The sequence below is a fragment of the Echeneis naucrates genome, chromosome 16, assembly GCF_900963305.1.
Source record: "Echeneis naucrates chromosome 16, fEcheNa1.1, whole genome shotgun sequence".
NCBI lineage: Eukaryota > Metazoa > Chordata > Actinopteri > Carangiformes > Echeneidae > Echeneis > Echeneis naucrates.
This window is the reverse complement of record NC_042526.1, coordinates 21,947,680-21,973,116: the sequence shown is the minus strand read 5'-3', so window position 1 is coordinate 21,973,116 and position 25,437 is coordinate 21,947,680. Positions and strand designations below refer to the sequence as shown.

The following is a 25,437-nucleotide window of genomic DNA, read 5'->3' as shown; positions in this document are numbered from 1 at the left end:
GCACCATTTATATTGCCCAATCAAATGTTAGTTTTTTGGAGGGAAGTCATGCCAGATTCCACTTTTTTCCTGTTCTCACACATCACTTGTAATTGCCAATGAGTGCCTGGGAGAGGTGGTCTATTTTTTGCACATTAACCACCAGACACACCAGTTATTCAGTCCCCACTGCCTCAGTGCGCGACCTGTTTAGTCCAGAGTAAGCTCGGCCAGGGACTGGGTTGTCATTTCCTGTGAATATGATGGTCTACAAAAAATGATTTCTGATGCTGGCCTCATAAAACTCCACCAGCCAAAGTGTTACACTTCATCCTTGGTTTTGTCTGTCCCAAGGTAAAATATTTTTCAAATAATGGACGCATTTTACATGAAACCTTCTGTATACATTGGTAGATATTCATGGTCATCACAAGTTACATCTTATTGGTTTGGAGTCTTTTAGTGCCATCCTCAGGACAAAGGATACATTTTCACCCACTTTTGTATGCAAGGACGCATTTGAGATTAAAAAAAAAAAAAAGGAAGAAAGAAAACAACCCAAAACAAATACAAAGAAATATTGGAAATTCGTATGCCTAGCTATGGTCAAAATGCTGTTTTAAAAAGATTGTTAATATGCCTTAACCTGAACAATGTTTCTTTCAGTTTGTTCCATTACAGGCAAAGCCTCATGTGATGCAGCCACAACACTTTCATATTCCAGTGTGTAATCAATATTAGAGAGATGCTGGAAAGGCTTTACACTTAATCAACTGCCAACAGTGCCAGTGAATCATGTCAACATCTAAGAACATGCCCTTATTTCATTCATCTGAATGAAAAGCTATTTTCCCTGTATTACACTCAGCACCAGTCTGGAGACTGATGACATATGAAGAACTGTTTCACTGATGACGTTATGTGAGAATTGTCAGTCACCATATAAAATGACTGAACTATTACTTCAATATGATTTTAGGTAGGACTTTGAAAACATGTTGCCTTAGAATGCCTTAGGGTGTGTGACCACGCGTGTGGGAGGAAGGGGAAAAAAAAAAAAAAAAGGGGGTGGGGTGCTCAAAAGCTTTACAGCAGCTGAATGAATTGGTCCATTTAGTCAGCATGCTCAAAGAGGACAACTTTCCACTTCTGGGGTCACACCTCAAAATGGTAAACGCCTCCATCAATGAAAAACACAAAACACAGACCTGCTGAGTACTCTGGAAACGTAAAAAAGTCAATGCTCAGTTTGAAATTGTGCTTTTTTATGCAACAATATTAACATTTATTGGGTTTAAGTTCATTCACAGATTCTTGGTGGCAAGGACTCAACTGTTTGATAAGAGCCTTAGTGAGAGTGGTCCATATTGCATCCATCTTGATATCGCTACAATTTTGTGTGACATTGTAGCACACTGACAGTATTGTTGTGTGGCAGCAGAACGTCCTTCATCCCATCTCCACAGACAAATTCACTTGAAGCTAATTACTGTAAGATGTGAAGAGAGAATCCTTGACAGTCGAGTATTTGAATAGTGTTTCATTTGTCAAAATTAACATGGATCCCTGAAGGGGCAACAGGTCAGGCTATGTGAATTCATGACATCTAATTTAAGTTTACTTTCAACAACCATCTCCTCCCATTGTCAACAAAAATGAATCCTGAAAAGCTGAGTTAAAACTTGAAAGCATGAGCTCTGAAAAGTATGTTTAACCATGTTAACCATGCAAGGACCATGCAAGGAGGCTCTGATGAGAGACTCCATCAAGTCTGATTACAAATGAATCCCTTTACAAATGTAAAGAACTATTAGAGAATTCAGATTAAATTAAAATGTTTTTCTATTGATAATTTTGAACCTTGAATTGACCCTTCAGCTGAATTTTTATTAGCTGTCAATATTAGGTTACTATCATTTGTCATGAACAAAGCTTTAATGTCAATTGGGAGGGGGGGCAACTTTTGGGGCTGATTACCAAAAACAAAACAATGAAATTTGTTTCCTCAGACTTACTTTTATGTTGAACAGTATAAAAGTATGTTATTGATTAATTGCTCAACAAATATATAATCGAATTGCCAGAATGTCATAGTTGGACAACAAAAACTTAAGTATACAGAGTTTTTGAAAAAAGTCCAGTCAAGTCCTTAAAATAAGACAAGTTTTTCCATTGTCATACATCACCTCTGACCCACTGTAGGAAACATGTTCCCACTACACCTTCTTGGGCACATTTGTGATGATGGGTTTAGGGCGAGTCTTAAAGATCAGTTTCTGTTTGATGAGAGCAGACACAAAGTAAGACTCGCAGGTAGACCTACTCTGGTCTGTTTCCATTGGCAAATGATCGTCGCTATTATCTTGGCTCCTCAGGGTATCCTGCAAATGGTCGCACTGCTTGGTGAGGACAGCAAACTGTTTCTCCAGCTTCACCTGCTTCCCATACAGAATATGATGTCCTACAATCAACACTGGCGTCCCCTGGTGGACAGAAGTGAAGCAAGACATATATAAATAAAATGTACATTTAGAAAATACTGAAAATAAAATTGTTTTCTGTGATGTGTGACTGCTATCTTTATGCAAAGCCACCACTCCGACTGTAGATCTTTCCAGAGTTTATTTTTGTTAGGTACAGGTAGGGCTGGGCGATATGGGAAAAAAAAATCCTATTGCGATATTTCATATCAGTTGATATCAATAGTCGATATATTGTGATATAAATCAAATAACTTTCTGTCAAGTTTAAAGGTTCCTTTTTACTCCTATGTGAGATGTGAAGATACAACATTAATGTTGGTTTAAATGTTATTTATTTTCTGTCAGAAGTTAAAACATATGAAATGTACTACAGACCTTTCAAATAAGTAAAACGATTATGTAATAATCAAATCTTAATTCTGACCAGTGTGAAGCTTCAAGTGTTACAGGAGAACACAAACAAATTTACAACTAAATTCTCTAGTTAATTACAAACAAATTAAATAGGGAATACAAAACAGAAAAGTCTCAATTCTGACCAAAGGCTCGACACAATTTGCAGTGCACGCTACTCTTCTTCATGTTGGACTTTAAATTGCCAAAATATGGCATTACCGAATTCCTCGGATCTTACTTCTCAACAATGTCCTCGTCTTTTGAGCCTTGGACTGTGTCCTTTGGGGTGTCTTCCTCGTGTTAACATTTTCTGCCACTTTGACGTACTTCGCTCCCACTCCTAACGTACTGCTGGCCAAAACATGAGCACATGTGCTTACGTTCAAGCCGGCTGCATCACCTACTTTCTCTCCGTGTGTCAACCTAGCTTGATGTGGCTGTAACTCGATTCCAGCTGCGTGATTGGCTCGGCACGGCGCTACTCTCATTATCATTGGCTGTTCGTGTTGTCTGTCAAAACATGGATGGAATGAGTTCTATCGAGGAAAAAAAATCGCGATAATTATCTTTCTCGTTTTATCGCTCAGCCCAAGGTACAGGTAACATCAGCTGATGATTCTTGTGGATAGCAAACTCCTTATATCAATGTAGTTCTTATCCACACATTCAATTTGATTTGACTCCAGGAATGGTAACTAAAATCTAGTTTGCAAAGTTTTTCTTTTGAGGTTACAAATTCTTGCATGAAATAATCAGTGTTAAAAAGAAAAAAAAAAACAAAAAACAAAAACAGATGTGTTCATTATCAAAACTTCAATTTATATTATTTTTTTTTCTTGCCCCTATAGCCCTGTTCACTTGTACATTTCTGAGATGTAAATGATGCAGCAACAGATACAGTTATCTATAACTTCATCGTTCAATAATTTTTAACCAAATTATTTTCTGCTGTTCTTTGTTTAGAAGATGTCAAACGTGATCAACATTTTGCTACATTACAAGGCCCAGCCAAGGTTCTTTCAGAGACCTGAGGAAAATTCCTGTTTATTTGTTTTGCAGGCTTGTCTTTACCTCTTTGGTGTAGAGCAGGTCCCCCATCACATTTCCGGCCAGACCACAGTTGTGTCTGGACACCATCTCTCCCTGCAGCTCTACCAGCAGCCATTCTGGAGGACTGCTGCCGTCCACACTCCCTCTGATATCAGCACAGTGAAAACACACGCACATACTTCATTGTTAAAATCTCTCAGTGCCATAATGCCATACCAAATGGTCACCAGCATCCCCGGTGCTCCAATATAAAGCAAAGGCTTAGTTTACGAGTCAGCCGTTCGACCTATTGAGGGTTCTAGTTTTCTCTACAAAACACAGTTTGTCCCGCAAACAGTTTCCCAACTAATCAGATCAAATAAACACCGTAAAAATGTCCTTCACTGAAACTGGAAACCCAAACAGAGCAGGCAGCAGAAATGTAAAGTGAAGCGACCTCGCCATACTCACCTAATAACTATTTGAACCATTGTTCCGTCAGACAGCGAAGAACGGTTTTGTGTAAAAAAAAAAAAAAAGATGCCGAACAAAACAAAGGCAACACAAATTGCCGTCAGGTTATCAACCTGTGCACCGATTCCTGAACCATCGCTCTGATTCCGCCAGCTAACAGGTCTGTGAATTCACTCACTGTTTCCCGCCGGCTGGCAGGATGATGACGCACTTCCGCAGCATAGTCTGGTGAATCAGTACCGGTTCAAAGGTCATCAACGTGGTTCCTGTTGTTTCTATCTTTTAGATTTGCTAGCGGGGAAAGTTAAAATTTAATTGAAGACAACAAAGGGTAAAAATGTCTAATAGTGATAAATAATACATTGTAGCTGAACTAGTTGTTGAACAAACACATTGTGATCCATGTGTGTAACGCAGGAAGCTTGTCTCCAAGTTGCCCATGCTGTCGCTAACCCACCGGAGCTAACCTGCATGCTTGTATTTTCCTTAATAGAGAAATGGGTGAGTTTAAGGTTCACCGTGTTCGGTTCTTTGAGTACATGCCCAGTCCTATCAGAGCCATGGCTTTCAACAGCCGGACTGATCGCCTGGCCGTGGCCCGAGGAGATGGAGCTGTGGAGATCTTCAACTTCGCTGACAATTACTTCCAAGAGAAGGTAACAGCCGCGAGGAAATCCAGACAACCTTCCTAAATCACCTGTACAGTCCTCTGCTGAAAGTTGCTGCTTTGTTAGATTGGGGTAGCAACACTTTGGTCCATAAAATCCTATGTTGTGAGGTCGAATGCGTTCTGGGAGTTCTAATAAAAAAAAAATCTCCTTTCTTCGCACTTTTGGGGTTACACAAAGAAACTTTAAACTGCTTATTATGTCAACAAAGTATTGCCATAGCCAGATTTATATTATTATGATCTTAGGTTGTGGCTGCAAGCAGTCTGTAGCTGCAGAGTTAAGTTAAGAGTTAAGTAAGTTGTGAAAGAAGAATTTAAAGACATGGTGTGATTTTGATACTCAGGTGATTCCAGGACAGGACAGCAGGGCTGTTGAGGCCCTGTGTTGGGTGGGCCAGCGGTTGTTCAGTGCTGGATTAAATGGCGAGATTACGGAATATGATTTGGAGAACCTGAGACCCAAGTACACAGTAATGGCTTACGGAGGCCCAGCCTGGACCCTCAGTAGCAACAACGAGGGAACAATGCTAGCGGTCAGTGAAGACGTGTTTTGTCACTATCCTTATGCTACACAACATATGCAAAATTGTTTTAAAAAATCTAAATGTTTACTTGTTTAGAATTTAATTGACAAGACTAGTTTGTCCTTGAGTGTCAACTGAATGCTTTCTGTGTCAGGTTGGTTGTGAGGATGGGACAGTGAAGATGTTTGAAATATTGGAGGAAAGAATTCAGTTTCAAAGAAACCATGATAGACAGAAAGGTAAGAGAACAACTGATTGAGCAGTGTTTATATATCCATGCCTAATTTTTACACAACTAGGTGTGTATTACATTTAATTGTATTTATGGGTCTTGCAATGTACATGAGTTTTTCGATTTCGATATTCTAGGGCGCATTATATCTTTGTCCTGGCATCCATCTGGCACACACATTGCTGCTGGTATGATGGGCATGATACGAATCTTTGAGACTGAGACAGGTAAGCAGACAGGGCTTACTCATGACTGGATTTGCAAAATTATCACAGAGCCTGTAATCTCTGAAAATGTTCATCTTAAACTTCAGAAGATGAATTTGGTGTCTGCCAACTCCATGTTTTCCTTAAATATCCTTAATGATACGATTATAACTGCTCGGTTTCTGCTCTTGCATAGGCCACGCTACACACAGACTGCTAGTGGAGCGAGGTTTAGGGTCACCTGCGAACAAAGAGGTGGTGGTTTGGAGTGTTGCCTTCCTGTCTGACCACACCGTGATCAGTGGTGATTCTGCAGGAAAGGTCCAGGTCTGGGATGGATTCACAGGAACTCTGATCAAAACTCACCTCATTACAAAGTGGGATGTTCTGGCTCTTTCTGTCTCACAGGTAAAAAGTAACCATTAATTATGGTACATTACACATCTTCTAATCAGTTTAAAGTACACAAACATGCATAATCAATCATGATATACTTTCTAAATATTAAACAGGATCAGAGTAGTCTGGTAGCTGGAACATCCGAAGGCACTGTCACCCAGTTCCAGTTCCTCCCCCTGATTGTGGGCCAGCAAGATAAGGAATGGGTTCGAACAAGGACTTTTAAAAACCATTCACATGATGTGAGAGCACTTGCCCACACTGAGACTGCTGTTGTTTCTGGAGGTCAGTGCTAAATCCCCATTTGGGGTTTGATGGTTATATACAGAAGCTGGAATGATAAATTTTGAGTGTTATTTTCACACACAGTGCATGATTTTCATGGTTGCATTCCACAAACAAGTGTGTTCCTTCGTGTCTAGAAAATATGATCTGTAGACCAGAAAATCTCTTTAACTAACATATTCTACTTTGATCAAAAAATTACTGCTCCAATGCTGTAATATCTTTTGTAGGAGATACTGATTTTATGAAATAACTACAAAATGATTGAAACAGGCGGCATTTTTGTTTTTTAGCCATTTGCTGGTTTTAGTGTCTAATTCCAGACAGAAATATTGTTGGTTTTCCATGAATTTGGCTGCATTTGTTTTTGCTACTCTCAGACTAAATGGTAGTAACTAATGATATCCTGATTACTGATCCCATAAGGTTTCATCATATTGGACAAATTAAAGATTTGTCCAATATTTTAGGTTTCTCAGTAATTGCCTACAAGCTACCTCAACTGTACTTTGTGTTGAGTATTAATTAGCAAACGTTAGCATACTAACTAAATTGAATTATGAATTATGCAGTCATCTTAAATGTAAACTTATCAACAGTTTGAAGAGTAGAATATTTTGGTGTTTGATTAGGTATGGACACCCAGCTGGTAGTGCAACCCCTGCTGGACAGAGTGGAGAAAAACACCCAGGAGTCAGCCCTGCGCAAAATAGCTTTCCCTCATGTGAGTACATATCATATCAGTGTTTGTGTTATTACTATAATAATAGGAATAAAATTTCATGTAATTATACTTAACATTGTGTATGAGCTAACAAGAAAAAGTATATATATATATATATATATACACACTTTCAAATTATGTCATATATGCAGGACAATATGTAAGTTGATCATGACGTGTGGTGACATGTTTATTACTTGTCTGTCTTCCATGTAGAGAAGTCTGGTTTGTTGTGCGAAAAAATCAGGACTGCTGCTCTTTCAGTTTCCTGAACATTTAGAGCTCTGGAGATTAGGAGAGAGTGATGGGCATGGTGAGAAAAACAAGCAAATAAAACCATACACTATAAAGTTGAAAGAAGTAATGGTGATTGTAAAATTTAAAAACTGCATTTTTATGTGACTAAACAGCTTTTATAATATAATAATTATACATGTGGCATCTGTGTGTTAACAGGAAAGCCTGGTGATAGTTTACCAGTGAGGAAGAAACCGGAAAAATTAATCCATCTGAAGCGGAAGGTGTGCAATCAATGTTTTCTTTTTCTTTTTTTTTTTTATTTATCTCATTGGTTTTTTTTTTTTTACTATAGAAACCTGACATAAGTGCTGTGCTGTAACCATCTTTGCTCAAATCTGCCAACATTTATGTTGATTATAAAAAAAACAAAAAAAAATGTGTACAGATGTAACCTGGTTGCTAACACATTTGTCATAAAGACCTTGTGTATTGATATCAATATTATGTACTTAGCTTATTCTGCTGCCCCCAAGTGGTTAAATCAGTCATTGGCGCTTTACCCAGACCATGTAATATATTTTTCTATGCACATGACATTTTTTTCACTTATCTAAGGGACATAATTGAATGTCATTATTAAAAATGGAACATTGTTTGCAGACTTTCATTTCTCCAGAAGGTCCACATTAAGGTCACATGAGGTCACTTTACAATGTTGTCTTTGGCTTTTAGGTTTCAGTTTATTCAATCTTTTAGAGAGTTAAGAGAATATTGAAACAAAAAGCTGATTGTACTTGTGCTTTTCTACAGGGGGAGGACCATATCTGCTGCAGTGCTTTGTCTCCATGTGGAGGCTGGTTGGCATATACAACAGTGTCTAGTGTGCGTCTCTACAGATTACAGTACAACAACAACAGCATCAGCATCAAAAAGGTGGGCTCTTCAACAATTTTGTTCCCTTATGACCTTTTTGTAATAAGAATTCAACTTCATTACATTATGAATGTTGGTAATGAGAATTTGAAGTTCCTTCTGCCGTCTCCTTCCTCTTCCCTCCAGCTGCCCAAACTACCAAAGGAACTTTGTTCAGCACACCAGCTCTGCTTCTCCTCTGACTCCTCCAAACTCTTTGCCTCTTCCAAACATTCTTCAGTCATTGTGGTTGCCCTTGGGCAATCAGAGTGTAAATACCTTCACACCCTAAAACCCAAATCAGGTTAGTCTCCTCAGTATGCAGCTTCAGCTGCAAAAGCTATGAAAATCACTGCCTTTCTTTCATAACCATGTTTGAAACCCAGGGTTACTGGACAGTAATACCAGTAGAATGAGGATCTGTCTTGAGATAAACAAAATTGTGAGGCTGAAGCTGAACTGTGAATGAAATTATAATAAATGATGATTTTAGACATTTCTATTACAAATTTATAAAAGGCCACAATGTATGAAATACTTTCTGCACCAAGTTGGACCAAGAGCAAAAGCACGGCTCCTTTGTATTCCAGCCTAATATGCAATGAATTCAACAAAGCTCTGTGCTGCCCAATTGCTTCAGTCAACTGCTGATACACCCAATTGGGAGGTGACGACAACTCACTCAAATTCATGTCACCCAACATTAAGACAGGTTACCTGGCGATTGAGGAGTTACAGCATCAAAGCTGTCTGTTATAATTTCTGCAGTTTCCTTATTATTCGGTCCTGAAACATAGACAAGCGTTCAGATTATTTGTCCAAACTCTTGTGGAAGAACTAAAAGCTTCTGACAGTAGCTCATAGTTTCTTTTGCACACCTTTTCATGTAGATGAATTGAGTGTCTCTGTAGAGTCTAATAGGATGCACAGTCCTCCACCAATAGATTTGTGACATGTTGTTTTATAGTTATCAAACTGGGTGCACGCTGTCCTCATTGATCCATGTCTCAGTGTAGGTCAGGATACTCTTTAGGAAATCCTCCTCATGTCTGAGACGCACATTGATCTCAACAACTTTATTGCTTATTATTGCCCAGTATCAGGGTAGCCTGTCTTTCCCAGGACAATATAAATCATGTCAGAGGTGATCAAACATCTTAACTTGGATGCTTTTTGGAAAAAAGGAGAAACCTTTATCATTCATGCAACATTATTTGCCAACAAAGTTTATAAGTGGGCTTTAGCCATTTGCATGTTTTTATATTTATATATTGTATTTTTAGTAAACCAAAGCATCATTTAGACGTTTCGGTGTATCACTGCCAGTGTTTCCTCTGAGCTCTCCGGGGGGCCATGGCGGTGTAAACAAATAACACTTGACTGCAGATTTGACTCTTCCAACCTATTTATTGGCTGGCCAGTTGAAAATGGCGTTTCCCCTCGCAACCACAACAACTTCCACATCTCAGCCATGTGCAATGTCAGATAAAAGCTGAATGTAAAACTAAACAATAAAATTAAGTCAGTAAATGGTAAAAGGGTAATGATACCTCACTAGCATCATCTACATCAGTTTTAGTTCTCTTCTTAGATAAATATTTGAACAAGCTCATCTGAAAATGCAGTCAGCAGTTAATACATCATGGCGTATTAGCTTAATGCTATCAATTAGTTTACCCACATTAGTCATTGAATTGGCACCGGGCCCAATTAAATAGCTACCGGTATCATACATAAGGTTAGCTGGCCATCAATAGTTTGCAAATATCTATTTAACTTGTAAAATCTAGTAAAATCTAAAACCTTTTCTCCGGTAAGTCGCTGCCCTTTTTTGCAGGAAGACACTCCTCTGACTATCTGACCTGGTGCCTGGGTGCCTGACTTAACGTCACTTTAAAGGCCGTACTCTCGCGAGTAATTAAAGGAAGTTCAACCTGTTGCTAAGAGCTTTGTCATGAAGGGATATGTTGTGGCTGTTTAATAGTTGCATAAAGAGCTTGGTCTCGACCTGCTCAATGTAAAGTGCCTTGATTTCACTCTGTTATGATATGGTGCAATATAAATAGGTTTGATTTGGTTTCTCCATATAGTGAATCATGAACATTAACATGGTATTAACGCCAATAGGAGCCTCATAGAGGCATTTTACACAATTAGCAATAGGCAGTAGACAGCAATCTACAACAGCGGCACAACAGAGTCTGTTTATCAAGGTAATGTGTATGTTCTCTGGCTTTGGCTGTGTATTCATCAGGATTTGTGTTTTTAAAGAAAATATTGAGCTATAGAACTATCAGATTATTAAAATTGTCTTTCAGGGTGTTTCCAGGATGAAAAAGAATAGCCAGCAGTCTGCAATATAACTTGCAAATCCACAGCATCATAAGATGCTTTTAAAAAGAAAACATATTATTATCTACATATTATTTTTCACTTGAATTTAGTCTTGGTCATATCATATGGTGCTAACTGCAACATAACTTATTTGTTCCTTACCATAGCCAATTATATACATCCTGCTCCCAAGAAAAGTGTAATTGTTTCATATTCTGAAAACTTTGTTTGGCTTGCATGTTTGTGTTTTCAAATTTTGTTTAAAAACTCATGAAGTGCTTTAGCTCAGAGACAATGATCTGCATCCATGCTAACGCACAACCCACTAACGCATGCTGAAGCACTCAGCTGGTGAGTTACAGAACATGCAGAACTTCACTGCACATTAGCTGTTGCAAAGGCAACAAGGTCAGAAACCTGTATAATTTATTACTCGTGTTGGTTCACCACCATTTTCAGAGAGGAACGTATTAGCCTGTGCAGACTGCAACACCACCCCAGAGATTGCAAACTAAAATATGGCCCGCTGCATTTCCAAAACACACAGTTTTAGATATCAAAACCTTTGTTGTGAGATGGTAGTTATTGCCACGTCCCTCCATGTATACCAGAAAAATTTGTTTAGAATTGCTCTCTCTCTACAGGCTGCTGCTCCAGCCCCTGATAACATCTCCCCATACGGCACACAGTAAAACAGGGGACATTATTTCTGAACTGGTGAAGGGACATTGTGATGTTCAGATGTGTTGGAAATAATACTGGAAAAAAATGAGATTTTATCTCAAGCACTTTTGTTAATTTACGGTGTGTTACTTCACTGCACATTAGCTGTTGCAAAGGCAACAAGGTCAGAAACCTGTATAATTTATTACTCGTGTTGGTTCACCACCATTTTCAGAGAGGAACGTATTAGCCTGTGCAGACTGCAACACCACCCCAGAGATTGCAAACTAAAATATGGCCCGCTGCATTTCCAAAACACACAGTTTTAGATATCAAAACCTTTGTTGTGAGATGGTAGTTATTGCCACGTCCCTCCATGTATACCAGAAAAATTTGTTTAGAATTGCTCTCTCTCTACAGGCTGCTGCTCCAGCCCCTGATAACATCTCCCCATACGGCACACAGTAAAACAGGGGACATTATTTCTGAACTGGTGAAGGGACATTGTGATGTTCAGATGTGTTGGAAATAATACTGGAAAAAAATGAGATTTTATCTCAAGCACTTTTGTTAATTTACGGTGTGTTACTCACAGCATTCTAAACCAGGGTTTTAAGGCTTTTGTGAAAGTGTTGTGCTAAAATCCATAGTTGGTAATTATTGCCACTGTCACAGATATTTTCTTCAGTTATTGTCACTTCATGATTTCTTCATTTATTTCATTTATGCCAAAATGACAAACTACCAATGACACTGAAAAAAGGTCTTAGGTCTTATAACACATAAACACACCACTTAATCAACTATTCTTGAGCTTTTCACAGTACAGTCTAACCATTGTGTCTGTGCTTGGTCTTCAGGCTGTAGACAACCAGTCCACCTGCTGTTTGTCAGTGAGGACAGCAAGTGGCTCGCTGCAGCAAACACAGGCTGTGAGATCCATATCTACAACCTCAATAAGCTAAAGGTTTGCTTGAACTCAGTTTTCTTTATTTTTGTCACTTTGTTTGGACTCAGTCTTCTTTATCTTTGCCACGTTGGTGTTATGCAACAATTTGATTGTGACCCCTGTTTGCAGCTTCATTGTACTGTTCCAGTGTACAGCTCATGTCCCACTGCCATTGCCATCCACCCAGTGACCAGCAATCTCGTCACGGTGCATGCTAATCAACAGGTAAATATAACATCAGCTTGTCTGACTTCATGTGACTGTATTATAATGATAATCATTAACTGTCAATAACCGTCAAAAGTACCCACTCTGCACCAACAATAAATAGGCAAACGTTACAAAGATAAAATGAGTCTGACACACTCTACGGCTCTTATCCCAGTTTGTGTTTTCTGTTGTGTGTGTTTCAGATATTTGAATATTCTTTGGCACAGAAGGAATACACAGAGTGGAGCCGCAAACTGCAGAAACAAGGCCTGCACAATCTGTGGTTGGAGCGGGACACCCCAATCACTCACATCAGCTTCAACCCTAACAACCAAGCTCACATCATTCTGCACGACATGTTCATGTTGTGCATCATTGACCAGAGTCTGGTGTGTGAACATTTACACTCACTGAGCACTTTATTAGGAGCACTATGCTACCAATGTATAGCTCAACACTTTGTTCTCAAGACACCTCACCTCAGACTGGCGTTCAAACCGCGATTTATTAGTATTAAGGACCAAAGAGTGAAAAGAATACCCCCTACACCATTACACCACCACCGCCATCCCCTGCTGTAGCTCATCCAAGTGCTTTAAAACTTGTCAATTTTGTTTGAAGCAAGAAGGAGTATGGTGATCTGTATTGTCATTTTTGTTTCTATGATTCCACATGCAGCCCCTCCCTGATAGAAAGACTCTACTCTACAACCAGATGACACTGAGGAGTGTTCCTGAGTCAGAGAGGCTCAGACACAGTCATGCTTTTAAGATCTGCAAGAATTTCCAGGTAAAGTCATCATGCCAAGCACAGTGGAGCTGTGCTGCTTCTAGGCATGGATCAAATTGAAAATGGCATTTGGAGTGCTGTCCATGTCCTCTTCACACCATGTTGAGCCCTTGAAGCATCTTACACTCATTCATTTGTCAGGTCATGTCGTATAAGTCTAAGGTTTCAGAGCTTGGGCTTTTGGTGGGAACTGATATTGGAACCAAATGTTTTAAAAAAAGTGGCACTGTTAAAAATGATGGATGTGCAGAGTTGACTCAGAAAAATATTTGTCATAGTATCTGCAAGGTTATTGTAGATCAATGGTAACATGGTATTTACAAGACATAACAACTGGGAGACTTAAATTCTCTGCTTATATACATATTTTTTTGTGTAAAGCATGAAATATAAATTTCCCTTTATCCCTCCTGATTTCTGTGGTGTTGATGTGTCCCCCAGCACCTCCTATGTGTGAGTACCTTGGAGGACCAAGCTCTGGTTGTCGTGGAGCGCCCCCTGCTGGACATCATGTCCCAGCTGCCTGCACCTGTCAGACAAAAGAAGTTTGCAACATAAATCAGCTGAGGCAGGTGTCTCAGTGCCCTTGTTCATACCAGAAGAAGGGAGTATTATCTTGTGTAAGTCCTCAAATGCTGAAATTCAAAATTAGGCTACTTTTTAAAAACTGTTTTGATAAAGTAATAATGTAAAAAATGGAGTTCCAATTTTTGTTTAGTTGGAAGGTGTTTGCTCAGTTTTCTCTTCTGACACCAGTGAATAAATTTAAATTTAATTTAATGGCTGTTAGCTTCTCAAAAACAGCTATGTGCATGCGCAGGCCACCATGACGTGGACAAAATTTACCACAACAATGAACATAGACCTTCTTTTCTTATGTTGTAAGAGTGAGTTTGTTGAAAAGTTAAGTATTGTTATGGTTTTCAAAACTGATTAAAATTTATCTGTACCTGCTGCTTGAACTTCAGGCTGTTCAGCCAATACCTGCAGACTTGTGCGCAATTACAAGAGAAATGTTAGTTTTTTAGGAAACTTTTAATAAACGTTTAATATTGACTTTGAGTTTCTGCAGTAATGAAATAGCAACATTTGATTAACTTCAAATAACAGATATATTCGTTCTTCAACTGGCTAAGGATGCCAGATAGGCACCCTGAGAAGGAGTGCATGAATCCAATTCCTGAGACAACATTTCAGTACAATCCCCCACACTTCCTGCCTATCTCCTCTCTTTATCAAAATGAAATATGCAAGGTTGTACCCAACCTTGCATATTTTTTGCACATCACATTTTGACCTGGATCAGTGGTAGCTGAAGAAATATTTATTTTAGTATCGCTGTCCCATAATATTTCTTCAGTGCTAACAGGTTGCAGTCTCTGTCTTAAAATTATGCCCTACCCCCTGGACCAGGAAACAATTGGAGCTGTGAACAGTTTGTGGTGATTTATGCATGCTTATGGGTTAACGAGTATTTAAGTGAAATGATTTTCACTGCTGAACTTTAGCCTTCCTTAAATTTTTATTGTACATGACCAAGAATGGAAAATCAGACTTCATCATGCTGTCCATGTCATTTTTATAATTGTATGATTGCGTTTCATGATGTCAAATACATTCAAGCAGAACTGATTCAGACACCAATGCCACTGATGTACGGAACCAACAAACTGGACCTTTAACACGCAAAACTTTAAAGACATTTTAAATAAATACCCAACCCTTGATTCTATAGAGTCCCAAACAACTGTCAACCTTAACACATTTTCACATAATCAAATTACCAAAGACCCACTGATATTAGTTCCAGTATCATCTCTGTACATAAAATAGTGAGAACATGTTTTCTCTAACATCTGCCATTTTTCTTTACTTAGCTTCAATAAAGCTTAACTGTGAAATCTTTGTTAGACTTATAAAGTCTCATTCATTTCTAAGTTTTTAAACCCTTTAAACACAAGCATTTAAAATGCAAAATTAAGTAAATAAATAGATAATTATTCAAATAGTATAATACCATAAAACTATACAATAGCCATTTTTCTTGATGACAAGGTCATTAAGTATGAAAATAAATACAGTTTACATTAGCTGCATCGGCTGTAAACAAGTCATACTGAAGTCTACAAAGACCTACAAACACACATGCATACATCAATATTGATGTCATTACAAAAATAAATAGGCCCATAAACACAGGCAGGTAAATAATCTCTGAGGTTTCAGCTGTTTCTAAAGTGTAACCAAGTCAAACTCCCATCAGGGAGTATCTTGGCCCAGTGTCCCCACTAAACCAGTTTACTCGCTGATCAAACTGGGAGTTTGACTCGGCCTTCCCAGAGAACTTGGTGGATTTTCAACCAAACACAAAATATAGTGTGCCATTTATGGGTTTTGCCAGATAACCTCCTACTAGGTCTGGACTCTGACGCAGGTACAGCCCACCTTTACCTCCACAGTGACTGGCCTGAGATAGTACTCGTCTCCGTTATCGCAGCGCTCTCTTTTTAGAAACACTCTGCTCTGCTTTATGGGGATAGAGTTGTAGTCGTGGCTCTCCTGTGGCGGATTTTTGTCCCGGATCAAGATGCATCCTGAACACAGGCACTCTGCTTCAGCATATGTGGAGGGAAAGTGATCCTCCTTGGATACAAGTCTGGAGCGGAACAAGAAGACAATGTGAGCATCTCATCTAAACACAATCTTGGCAATCTTGACTTGAGATACTTCACTTAATAATACATGATTGTTTGGAACAAAGATTGCTGCCCATTTAGAAATATATTAATGATGTCTTGGCATATTATGTCATGACAATATATACATATTCAAACACTTTTATATGCTTACTTATTCTCATTAATTTAAAAATTCACCTTCACACCACCTTAGGCTGCATAGTAAATAAACTGACAGGGTATCGGGTGGTTATATATTCATGCCATGCAGAGACATGTAATAAAATAATAGATTGAAAGGACTAGATGTTCATGTCAATATTTGAAATTGTTAATCCATTTTAATCGGATAAAACATATTTTTTTCATAGGATATTTTTATTCTATCAGAGCATACTTTGTCTTCTCACTGGGGAACTCCCTAAACAGGCAGGAACACTTCTTCAATGGCCAAACGAAGTTGGCGATAACATTTGTACTGAGTGAGGCAATCCGCGCCATTCCCAGAGGTCACACGTCATCTTGGCCCAGCCGGTGACGTCCTCCGGAGCGCACGTCATTAAGACCGATTCATAGACACAGTCAGCGTGTCACGTCCAGTTTTGGACAGAGTTATATCACCCTACAAATTAACACTTCGATTTAATTGGAAGCGAAAGATGTGTTGTTGTATTATAATAATAAAAACAAACAAAAAAAAAAAATCAACATCTCATCAATCAGATTATTTTTATAGCGACATTTCACATCCACAAAGATACGTTTTCTAAATGTCGACGTTCCTTTCCAGTTTTCCAACTCGATTTTAAATAACTACGTTGAATGTATGAAAATGATTGACCGTAATGGTCTTAATAGTATGACTATAGCTTGAGAACTATTCAGAGAATTGTGATCTTCACTGCCTGTTTATTACGTTACACTATTAACATGTTTATTCTGTGCTTATGTACCTAAGCTTTGTTTTTCTCTAATTTGACTGATTTGACTCATATTTGTTCATTTTAGTTAAGATGCCGAACTTGTTCTGTGTTGCCAGCATGTCAATTGTTGTTGATTGTACTTGATGACCTCACACACTCCAGTGCAGCCAGCATCATCTCTGTGGCTGACAGCTGTCTGCCAGATGTGACTCCCGTGGCCCCTTAGTGATCTCCCCTCACTAACGTGTCACAGTGCAGCAGAGCTGGAAGACTCACACGTATCTCCAGGGAGAAAGGGACCGGCCGCTGATGTGCTGAGGCACCTGCTGCTGGTACAGCTCTACGGGACAGGAGGCGGGCGAGTCGGCAGCGGCCGGCAGTGAGGGCTCCGGCGGCTGCGGGTAGTGGCTCCGCAGCTTCCGCTCTGCGACTTCGCTCAGCTTGGGCTGAGAGTAGCACCGGTTCTTCCGGCACGCCAGCACGGGCACGAGGAAAAGGAAGATGGCGACCTGTGGAAGGGTAGACGGGTGAGATGGAGGTGCAGGGTTCGGGAGGTCCGGGCGGCAGATGTCTTCTGTGTGCCACTCACCTGCTTCATGTCCATCCTGGCTCTGTCCTCTGTCCTCTGGCTGTCCACGGTGATCTGCTGGGCTGTTATATCCCATCCCCGCCCTCCGGCTATTTATTGAGTCTACCTGGGGAAAACCGGCAATGGAAATGCGATTTGTTGCTTGGACTTCCTCTTTGTTAAGGAAGGTACAGGTACAGGTACAGGTCTGAGCCATGATGTCATAAACCTTCATCCGACAAAGTTTCGCCCAGGAAATGCGCAAACACAAACACACACAGGGAAGATGGAGAAGGCTCACAGTAGGGCAAAAAAATAAAAAATAAAAGTACGTTTTAAACTCCCAAAGGAAAAAAAAAAACTGGAAAAGAACAAAATAATTGAGGACACCATTATTTCAAAACCACGTAAATTTCACAGAAAGCATTAAGAATCTTTTTCAGAGATGAAGAGACAGTTTTCCCCACAGCATTACATGTTTAAAAAAGCAGGAAAGGTCATGCAAATAATTCCTCCTGGACCCTGCTTTGTGGAAAAAGGGGCAGGAACAGTGTCACTGGATTTATGAGCTCTGTGCTGCCAGAATGGACAGAAGAAAGAGCAAATGAAGGAGCGGTCAGAAAGATTCACAACAGTGTCGGGGTGAATTTTCTGAACTATAATTTATTAATCATATACAAAGAACTGCAAATATGTTCAGTACTGAGTATGTTAAATATGTCAATTGAATTTAGTTAAATAATAATAATCAACAAACGAGTCCTTGAAAAAGTCCTTTTTATCTATTCTGTGAATTCATTTCTGGGTATTTAAGGTGTTTTGAGGCGATGGCATTCAGCTCTAATCAGAAAATGATTGCTAAAACTTTACAACTGTGCTATTATTTCTTTTGTTGGATTATGGTTAAAGGAATAAGGGTTGTTTGGTATGCAGAATATTTGTTTTAATAGCCATCATATTTATTCATGTATTTTATTGAGTAAGACAAATGTTGATATTTCCATTTTTTGTTTGTGTCATTTAGCACTGTAAACTTTTATTATTATTCAATTATGTATTTTTTTCCAGAACAAAGCAAATTAAACTGTATTTGCTACATAAACATGAAAAAAAGAACAAAATGAATTCAAGTAAACAATCCAAAAATTATTTTTTTGGGGGGGTTAAAGGGCAACTTCACATCTTGGAGAGTTTGCACCTCTCATGAGCTAGCTGAAAGTTCACAGAAATGAAAATGTATTAGATTGCATCCACTTGTTCAATGATCTGCTCTTTGCTGTACTTTTTAAGTTAATTAAGAGAATCTGCTTTTAAAAACCAAGTCAAACCACTGTGAGTTTTACCATTTATATAATGGGTCATAAGGCACAGCAACCCAACAGACATTGTTGGGTTGCTGTGTTCACGTGGTGCTACCACATGAACGAAAAAACCCAAAAGAGTCAGGCTGAGTTAAAGCCACGATGTGATACACACCTAGCTTTGTTTTGGTTCATTCTCACAGCAGCAAAAAACGTTTTCATGAACTCACTGTGCACCAGCACACACCAGATTAACCAACTTTAGCTGGTGAGTACCGACGGAGGATTTAGCTGAAGCGTCTGAGATTTTTCTCATGAGTTTATATTGTCCATAGTCTTTTCCTATTAAGAAAATAAAAACAACATAATTTAAGGTCAAAGTAATACATTTTTACTGAAGAACTGAAGCGCCAGGGACTTCTCATGCATGTAGACTGTGTGTCTGCCACTTGCATGAGTGGGAGTTCGCTTTAGCTTTGGGAACCCCTCAAAATATATAAATGATTTGCTATTATGAAAGAAAAGACACTAATGTGTAAACAAATCTAGTTGTAAGTATAATGAGGGAAAATTGGCAGTACTGTTGTGATGTAGCCGCCCCAGTGTAAATTTGTGTTTGTGTGTGACCCTGTTGTGGGATATTTGGTCTGTGATCACTCAGGGGAATGTCCTCTTATCAGCTGTGTGTTTCAGGGGCATTCACAGTTACTTCCCACTGGTCAGTCCCTTTCGCAGTCAACTTTGCAGGGTGAGGCCTCCGCAGACATAGATACAGCACCTTCGTGCACATAGCAAGGAATTCTGGGACTGTGTATCTGGCAACAAAGGATAGAGTATTCATGCAATGGTTTGCTCCAGTATATATGAAGGCTAAACATCTGTTTTATGAGAAACACCTGCAGACTTGTGAATTATCCAGACAGCCAATCAAGTAGCAGCAATGTAATTCATAAGATCATACAGATACAGGCCAGCTTTGTCTGATGAACCTGCAGAAACTATGTAATGCTAACAAGAATGTAGGTGGAAAGTTCTCCTTCCCTCCACAAGGCAGCTGAAGTCAGATCAATGGGCTGAGCAGTTTTTGCCTCTGAAAAGTGGGGAGACTGTTGAACACTTAACCCCCTCTTCTCCCACCCACACACACAGACCTACAAGGGTATCTGAACAGGGACACATTCAAATCCAGCGTGAAACTCATAGTCAGCTCTCAGAAATGATGCCACACTATCGCAGACTTGCCTAACTCTGGCTTTCGATTGAAGGCTCATGGGTAAATTGATGTGGAGTTATTATGAAATATAGGAACTTTCTAACACAAACTTGAAATGCAAAAGGACAGGTGAGTAACATAATCTTTATGAGGAATGTGCTGTAACTGATCACCTGACTAAGGTCAGAACACTAACGTAATAATGAGGATTAATCCATGTTTTTTTCTCCACCAAACAAAAGAGAGTAAAGCAGGGATGGACAATAACACAATACGTTTTTTTTTTTTACATGACTTAGATAACATTACTTTAATGCCACTTTTTAGGCACTAATTAAGTTTTGAAGAATTCTTTATTTCAAAACTTACAAACATGGACATATTCATTTGTTCCTCCATTCTTGAACATTGAGTTATTATGCAAGATTTGATTAATAATGATTCATAATACTTAAACAATATGTAATGAGTTTCATCCTGGATTTCATTTAAAAATAATTTTTAACATTTTCTTAAAAAAACAAAACAAACAAAGACTAACTCTGACAATTGCTTTGAGCAATAATTGCATGACAAACTGCTGAGGAATTATTTCAAATTAGGGTGTGGCCCTGACTGTTGCCAGCATGGAGGTGGGAATAACTGATGTTAGTCATAAGGAACAGAGATTTCAGAAGAAGTAAAGCTCCAAATAAATGCCTTCAAAAAAAAAAAAAAAAAAAAAAAAAAAAAAAAAAGGGAAAAAAACTAATTACATCCCTGCCCCCGTTACCGATTATTATACCAATGCAGGACATCACTAAGCTCACTTCCTCAAATTAGGTACAAACACAAAGTTGATTATAAAAATATTTGGATTTTAGTGGCCAGAGATCAGTATGACTTCACATAACATTTTTGTCATAAATTCATTCAAATGTCAGTGTCACTGTCACCATGACCTTCTGCAAAAACACTTCTGGCAATTATTTCTTTATGTTTCACACAGGACGGATGTGTGTGTGTGACCGTATCATGTAATGTGGTGTGTTGATGGACCAACCACAGGGCAGCAATTCTAAAAAGCTTAAAGCTGATTAATGTGGCATCAAAATTCATTTACAAATGTAATAAACCAGAAAGAACAGGCAGCTAACTTTCTCTCTATCAAAATAGTTTATTTCGAAGGCTGTTGTCACAAAAGCAAGACATATTGTGTCTCTAAATGTCCTCGTTCTACTTCTCGTACTCTTCCAACTAAAAATGTGACAAATAAAACAATAGTTTATCACTTGAGAAGAGCTAAGAAGAAAACAAAATGCTGCAGATTAAAAAAGAGCAATATTTCACATCACTATTGTCTATAATCATACACTTAAAAGAATCTGATGACTTGCTATTGTACAAGGTGACACAGTGAACACTGCCCTAACACACAGAATGCAGCGGAGTCACTGGGTGAACATTGGCCCACGGAGAACATATCAGAGGCTCATGATTGCTTACAGGGGCCAAATATGGATCGTTATAGACAATTTGTGAATTTATACAAAGAAGTGTTGCGAATTCTTGTCAGCTGTTGGTATTTTGTGGTGCTGGTTCAACAATCACACCACTCAGAGGAAATAGAAGCATGGAAGGAAGAATAGAAGACAGTAAAAAGGGGCAGAGAAAGACATGAGAAAAATTTGAATCAATGTGTATAAATCTATCTACCTGCTATTCATCACACCACATGAGGAATATGCCTTCTTTTAATTGGAGGAACAGAGATCAAGTGCATCTCCCTATGCTTCAGATTCTGTGAAGTCTATACAAAGTATACTCCATTCCTGAGAAGTCACATCCCCCCAATAACCAAATACCCAAGTGTTCCTTCCTGTTTCTTACTGATGAGGTAAACGGCAGCCAGACATTCAAAGACTTTTAAGGGGCATAAAAGTCAGTCACACGTGAGCGAACAACACTCAAGAATGAAACAAAGCCAAACCTCTCTGAAGGCAAACAAGCAGAAGATGGTTTTTGTGGCAGCATGAACCATACAACATTTTTATACATCCACTGACAGCAGACAAAAGAGACTCCATCCGATGACCTTCACTTTTGCCCCAGCTCAGGAGGCATGTAACTGGGCAAGGAGCAGACTCCCTTTCTACTTGGTGGGGATCTTGGCTCGCTTCCGGGCAATGGCGTCTTCAACAGCCTTCAGCTGTTTCAGTAGCTCCTCACGGCGAGACAGTGTGTTGCTGGGTTTGCTGGAGCCTGACCCTAAGCTAGAGCCTGAGCTGGCAGCCGAAGCAGAACTTGGGGCGGCTGGCTTGCCTGATGGCGGCACCGGGGCTTTTCCAGATGACTTTTGGGGTGGCGACAGAGGACGTTTCCTGAGAAAAACAAATAAGAGTTAGTCATTTTTTTTCTATTGACCGTTGCTACAAGCTAATGTTGTGACATGACTGAGAATAATGAGAAAGCAACCAGATATAAATGCAGCAACACCAAGAATAATCCCTTTTTATCATTGAATTTGGGCATAAGAGTTACAGTGGCTCATTGCCTAGGAGAGACAAACTTTTTGTATTACCTGAATTCAGTATTAACATAATTTAAAGTACAAATATAGTGACTGTATATTTTTCACACTGTCACAGAAACATTCCGGTTTCTCAGTAACAGTAAATTGGTGTCACAAATATTTTGTGAATCACAGAAGCAAGAAGAATTTCTGGATTCTCTTAACAACTTAATGTTCTCTTTTGGGATCTTGGGCACAACTATTCTAATCACAGGATTTCCCCCCATTTTTAATAAACATAAATAATGACCAAAAACTTTAAATCCTCAGGTTCAGAATTTGGTCCATTGTACTTGATGACCTTAGGTCCACAATTCTCACAAATGAGAACTGTGGAATAAGCCACAAAAAAGTCAATTTTATTTTTAAACCATGTGCTTAATTACTACCGTAAACGAAACGCCTTGTAGTCTTGATGATTCTACCTCCAGGGACCCCAAAAAGGTACAACTTTTATAACCCTCAAAACTAAATATTGCATATAGTCTGCAAAATTAGGGGCATACTTAAAACATGTTCTGCAATATTTGCAAGGAACTGACATCAACATGTCACACTAGCAACCAGCTCCCATATCTACATAATGTAGCTTTGCTGCTTCCCTGACCATGATTATTATATATGTCAAAAATCACCAAATATACAAGACTCTGCTGAGATTTCAACTTGACTGAACGGTATCTACAGGATTTCATGTTCTGCACTGCTGCCAGGATTAGAGGTGATTTTGACTTGGGATGCAACGGTACTCTGAAAAGTACCGAACCGTTCGGTACGCCCTGCACGGAACAATACGCCCGTATGTCCTCCAGGTTTTTGGTACAAGTCAGGTTGCATTAGTGCTTACTGCTTTACAGGCTACTCTCTGTGTGTGTGTGTGTGTGTGTGTGTGTGCCTGACTGTCCAGGCGAAAGCCCTCCCTCGCAAGTTAATGTCCAAGCTCTTGTGGCTGGCTGTCTGAGAGCCAAGTCGGATTGCAGCTTCAGTGAGTTGCTTCACTTCACACTTCATAACGCACCACATTTAATTGTTGGTAACGGTAACGCTGTTGTAACGATGGAAATAGTAATCAGTTAGGTTACCCATTACTGAAAAATATAATGTTTCCCCTCACTGCTACGATTTATGTATACTAGTAGTCAATGCTAAGAGGCACTTCAACAGTGTTTTGTGCTTACATTTTTATTTTAAGCTATGGTGAAAGTAGTAGGCAAGGAAAAAGAGGCAAGTCTACTACTAAGTGTTGTATTTGTTAACCAACTGTTGACTTAAAGCAGCGATCCTCACTATTTTTTTCACAAAAGCCACATTGGCCTAGAAAAGTCAAAGGGAGAGCCACATGGTTTTTACTCGGAACACCTGACGTTTGACTGCTCATCCCCTCTCCAGCGGTTTGCTGCTTCCTCAGACTCTTTATCCTCACTATTTTTACAACACTGTGTGTCTGTCCGCCCAGTTTTTGCCCTTTTTTAAATTAGAAATCAATCAATTTTGTGCCCACATCTCATGCTGGCTAGCGGAGCTGCAGTGATGTCACCAACTGTGACGGTGTTGTAAACAATACCATAAACGTGCTGCGTTGCCAGGTTTAACAGTGAAAGGAGAAGTACAATGCACATGTTTGCAGTGCAGGGTTTACTGAATATTTATGTAGAACATTTAAAAAAAAAATGTATTGGCTGGGTTACCAGATTGTTACAGGCTACCACACGAGCCACCAATTAAAGCTTGACGAGCCGCACAATCAGTATCTGACTTAAAGTGTTATTCAGTACCAGAATTGTTTGTAACTTGTTCTGACAAGCAAAATAACAGCTACCGAAAATGTATTGGTAAAAAAAAAAAAAAAACACGAGGTACGTACCATACTCTGGGCTACCTGTATCGTTGCACCCCTAATTTTAACAAAGTTCAGTCAATTTGTATACAAAGGAATGACAAATGATGGTAATTATTACATAACCTAATAAAACTAAATATGAGATATTTCAAGTTGTGATCTCTGGACAAAATCTATTTTTAGCTGCCTGCTGTTACAGAGCACCAAAACACAGTTTTGTGGGGAATGGGATATGTTATGTCACATGCACAGCTGTGGCTACTTCTTCATTTTGGCAAAGTACTTGTGCTCAAACAAATTTCATGCCCTGAAAACCCTGATGTGCTTGGTCCAAGTCAACATGTGCAAAATAAAATGCAAATTCAGAATTTCCCCTATTTTTGACTTCTGTTGTTACATCATACAGAGTTAAAGGAGAAATATCATTCATACAACAGTAGAAAGTAGACATTTTCAACAACCTGTCTCCGTGGGGCGGCAGGGGTCGGGGACCTTGGCCTCTGGGCCGATCCATTCGAGGGGAAAGTGACGGTCGACCAGGTATCCTTTTATCGCGGCCTGAAAACAACAGTATAAGAGTTAATGAGTCTTTTGGCTCTGTGTTACTTGATCAAAACTACATTACCAAGAGTCAGAAAATTCTGAGGTATTGAAGTCACGTGGCACGTGTAACACTGCAATTTTTTAAAACTTTTTGTAGAACATCTCAACTTCCGCTTTGGGCAAGGTAAATTAGAATGTGGGCTTGTGACAGATATTAAATGCACAGAACTGGAATTCAAACAATGCACTACTTCCAAATCAGTAACAGAAGAAGAAGTAATGAAACCATGGAGACCTTTGTGGCATGTTTGTGTAACTGTGA

The 25,437-nt window shown here is 39.1% G+C and overlaps 4 protein-coding genes across 7 annotated transcripts in view; 1 reads left to right on the top strand and 3 right to left on the bottom strand.

Annotated features, from left to right (window-relative positions):
- Positions 1-1,119: 1,119 nt before the first annotated feature.
- chtf8 (CTF8, chromosome transmission fidelity factor 8 homolog (S. cerevisiae)) lies at positions 1,120-4,408 on the bottom strand. 2 transcript variants are annotated; one of them, XM_029523513.1, is made up of 3 exons: positions 4,359-4,408; positions 3,930-4,053; positions 1,120-2,462 (listed from the first exon to the last, which is right to left on the bottom strand). In XM_029523513.1, exons 1-3 carry the CDS (start codon positions 4,376-4,378, stop codon positions 2,196-2,198), a joined length of 411 nt encoding a protein of 136 aa, XP_029379373.1. In that variant the 5' UTR covers positions 4,379-4,408; the 3' UTR covers positions 1,120-2,195. The 2 variants fall into 2 exon arrangements, with proteins under 2 accessions (XP_029379373.1, XP_029379374.1); XM_029523514.1 differs by having other exon boundaries at positions 3,930-4,047; positions 4,359-4,378.
- A 191-nt stretch (positions 4,409-4,599) lies between these two features.
- utp4 (UTP4 small subunit processome component) lies at positions 4,600-14,554 on the top strand. The gene is made up of 17 exons (XM_029523775.1): positions 4,600-4,692; positions 4,855-5,017; positions 5,376-5,564; positions 5,710-5,794; positions 5,925-6,014; positions 6,190-6,401; positions 6,506-6,677; positions 7,310-7,401; positions 7,618-7,714; positions 7,858-7,922; positions 8,452-8,574; positions 8,701-8,857; positions 12,411-12,517; positions 12,629-12,724; positions 12,913-13,098; positions 13,388-13,498; positions 13,940-14,554. The coding sequence occupies exons 2-17, from the start codon at positions 4,859-4,861 to the stop codon at positions 14,054-14,056; spliced, it is 2,058 nt and encodes a 685-aa protein (XP_029379635.1). The 5' UTR covers positions 4,600-4,692; positions 4,855-4,858; the 3' UTR covers positions 14,057-14,554.
- A 506-nt stretch (positions 14,555-15,060) lies between these two features.
- On the bottom strand, positions 15,061-17,799 carry il17c (interleukin 17c). Its single transcript, XM_029523776.1, has 3 exons — positions 17,689-17,799; positions 17,376-17,608; positions 15,061-16,154 (listed from the first exon to the last, which is right to left on the bottom strand). The coding sequence occupies exons 1-3, from the start codon at positions 17,701-17,703 to the stop codon at positions 15,911-15,913; spliced, it is 492 nt and encodes a 163-aa protein (XP_029379636.1). The 5' UTR covers positions 17,704-17,799; the 3' UTR covers positions 15,061-15,910.
- Positions 17,800-21,317: 3,518 nt separating this feature from the next.
- zc3h18 (zinc finger CCCH-type containing 18) overlaps positions 21,318-25,437 on the bottom strand; it is a 32,378-nt gene continuing 28,258 nt past the window's right edge. For all 3 annotated transcript variants that reach the window (XM_029522808.1, XM_029522807.1, XM_029522809.1), the window contains 2 exons: positions 25,034-25,130; positions 21,318-22,541 (listed from right to left, as the gene is read on the bottom strand). In XM_029522808.1, the coding sequence (XP_029378668.1) occupies positions 22,313-22,541; positions 25,034-25,130 (326 nt within the window). In that variant the 3' untranslated portion in view covers positions 21,318-22,312. The remainder of the gene's footprint in view (positions 22,542-25,033; positions 25,131-25,437) is intronic.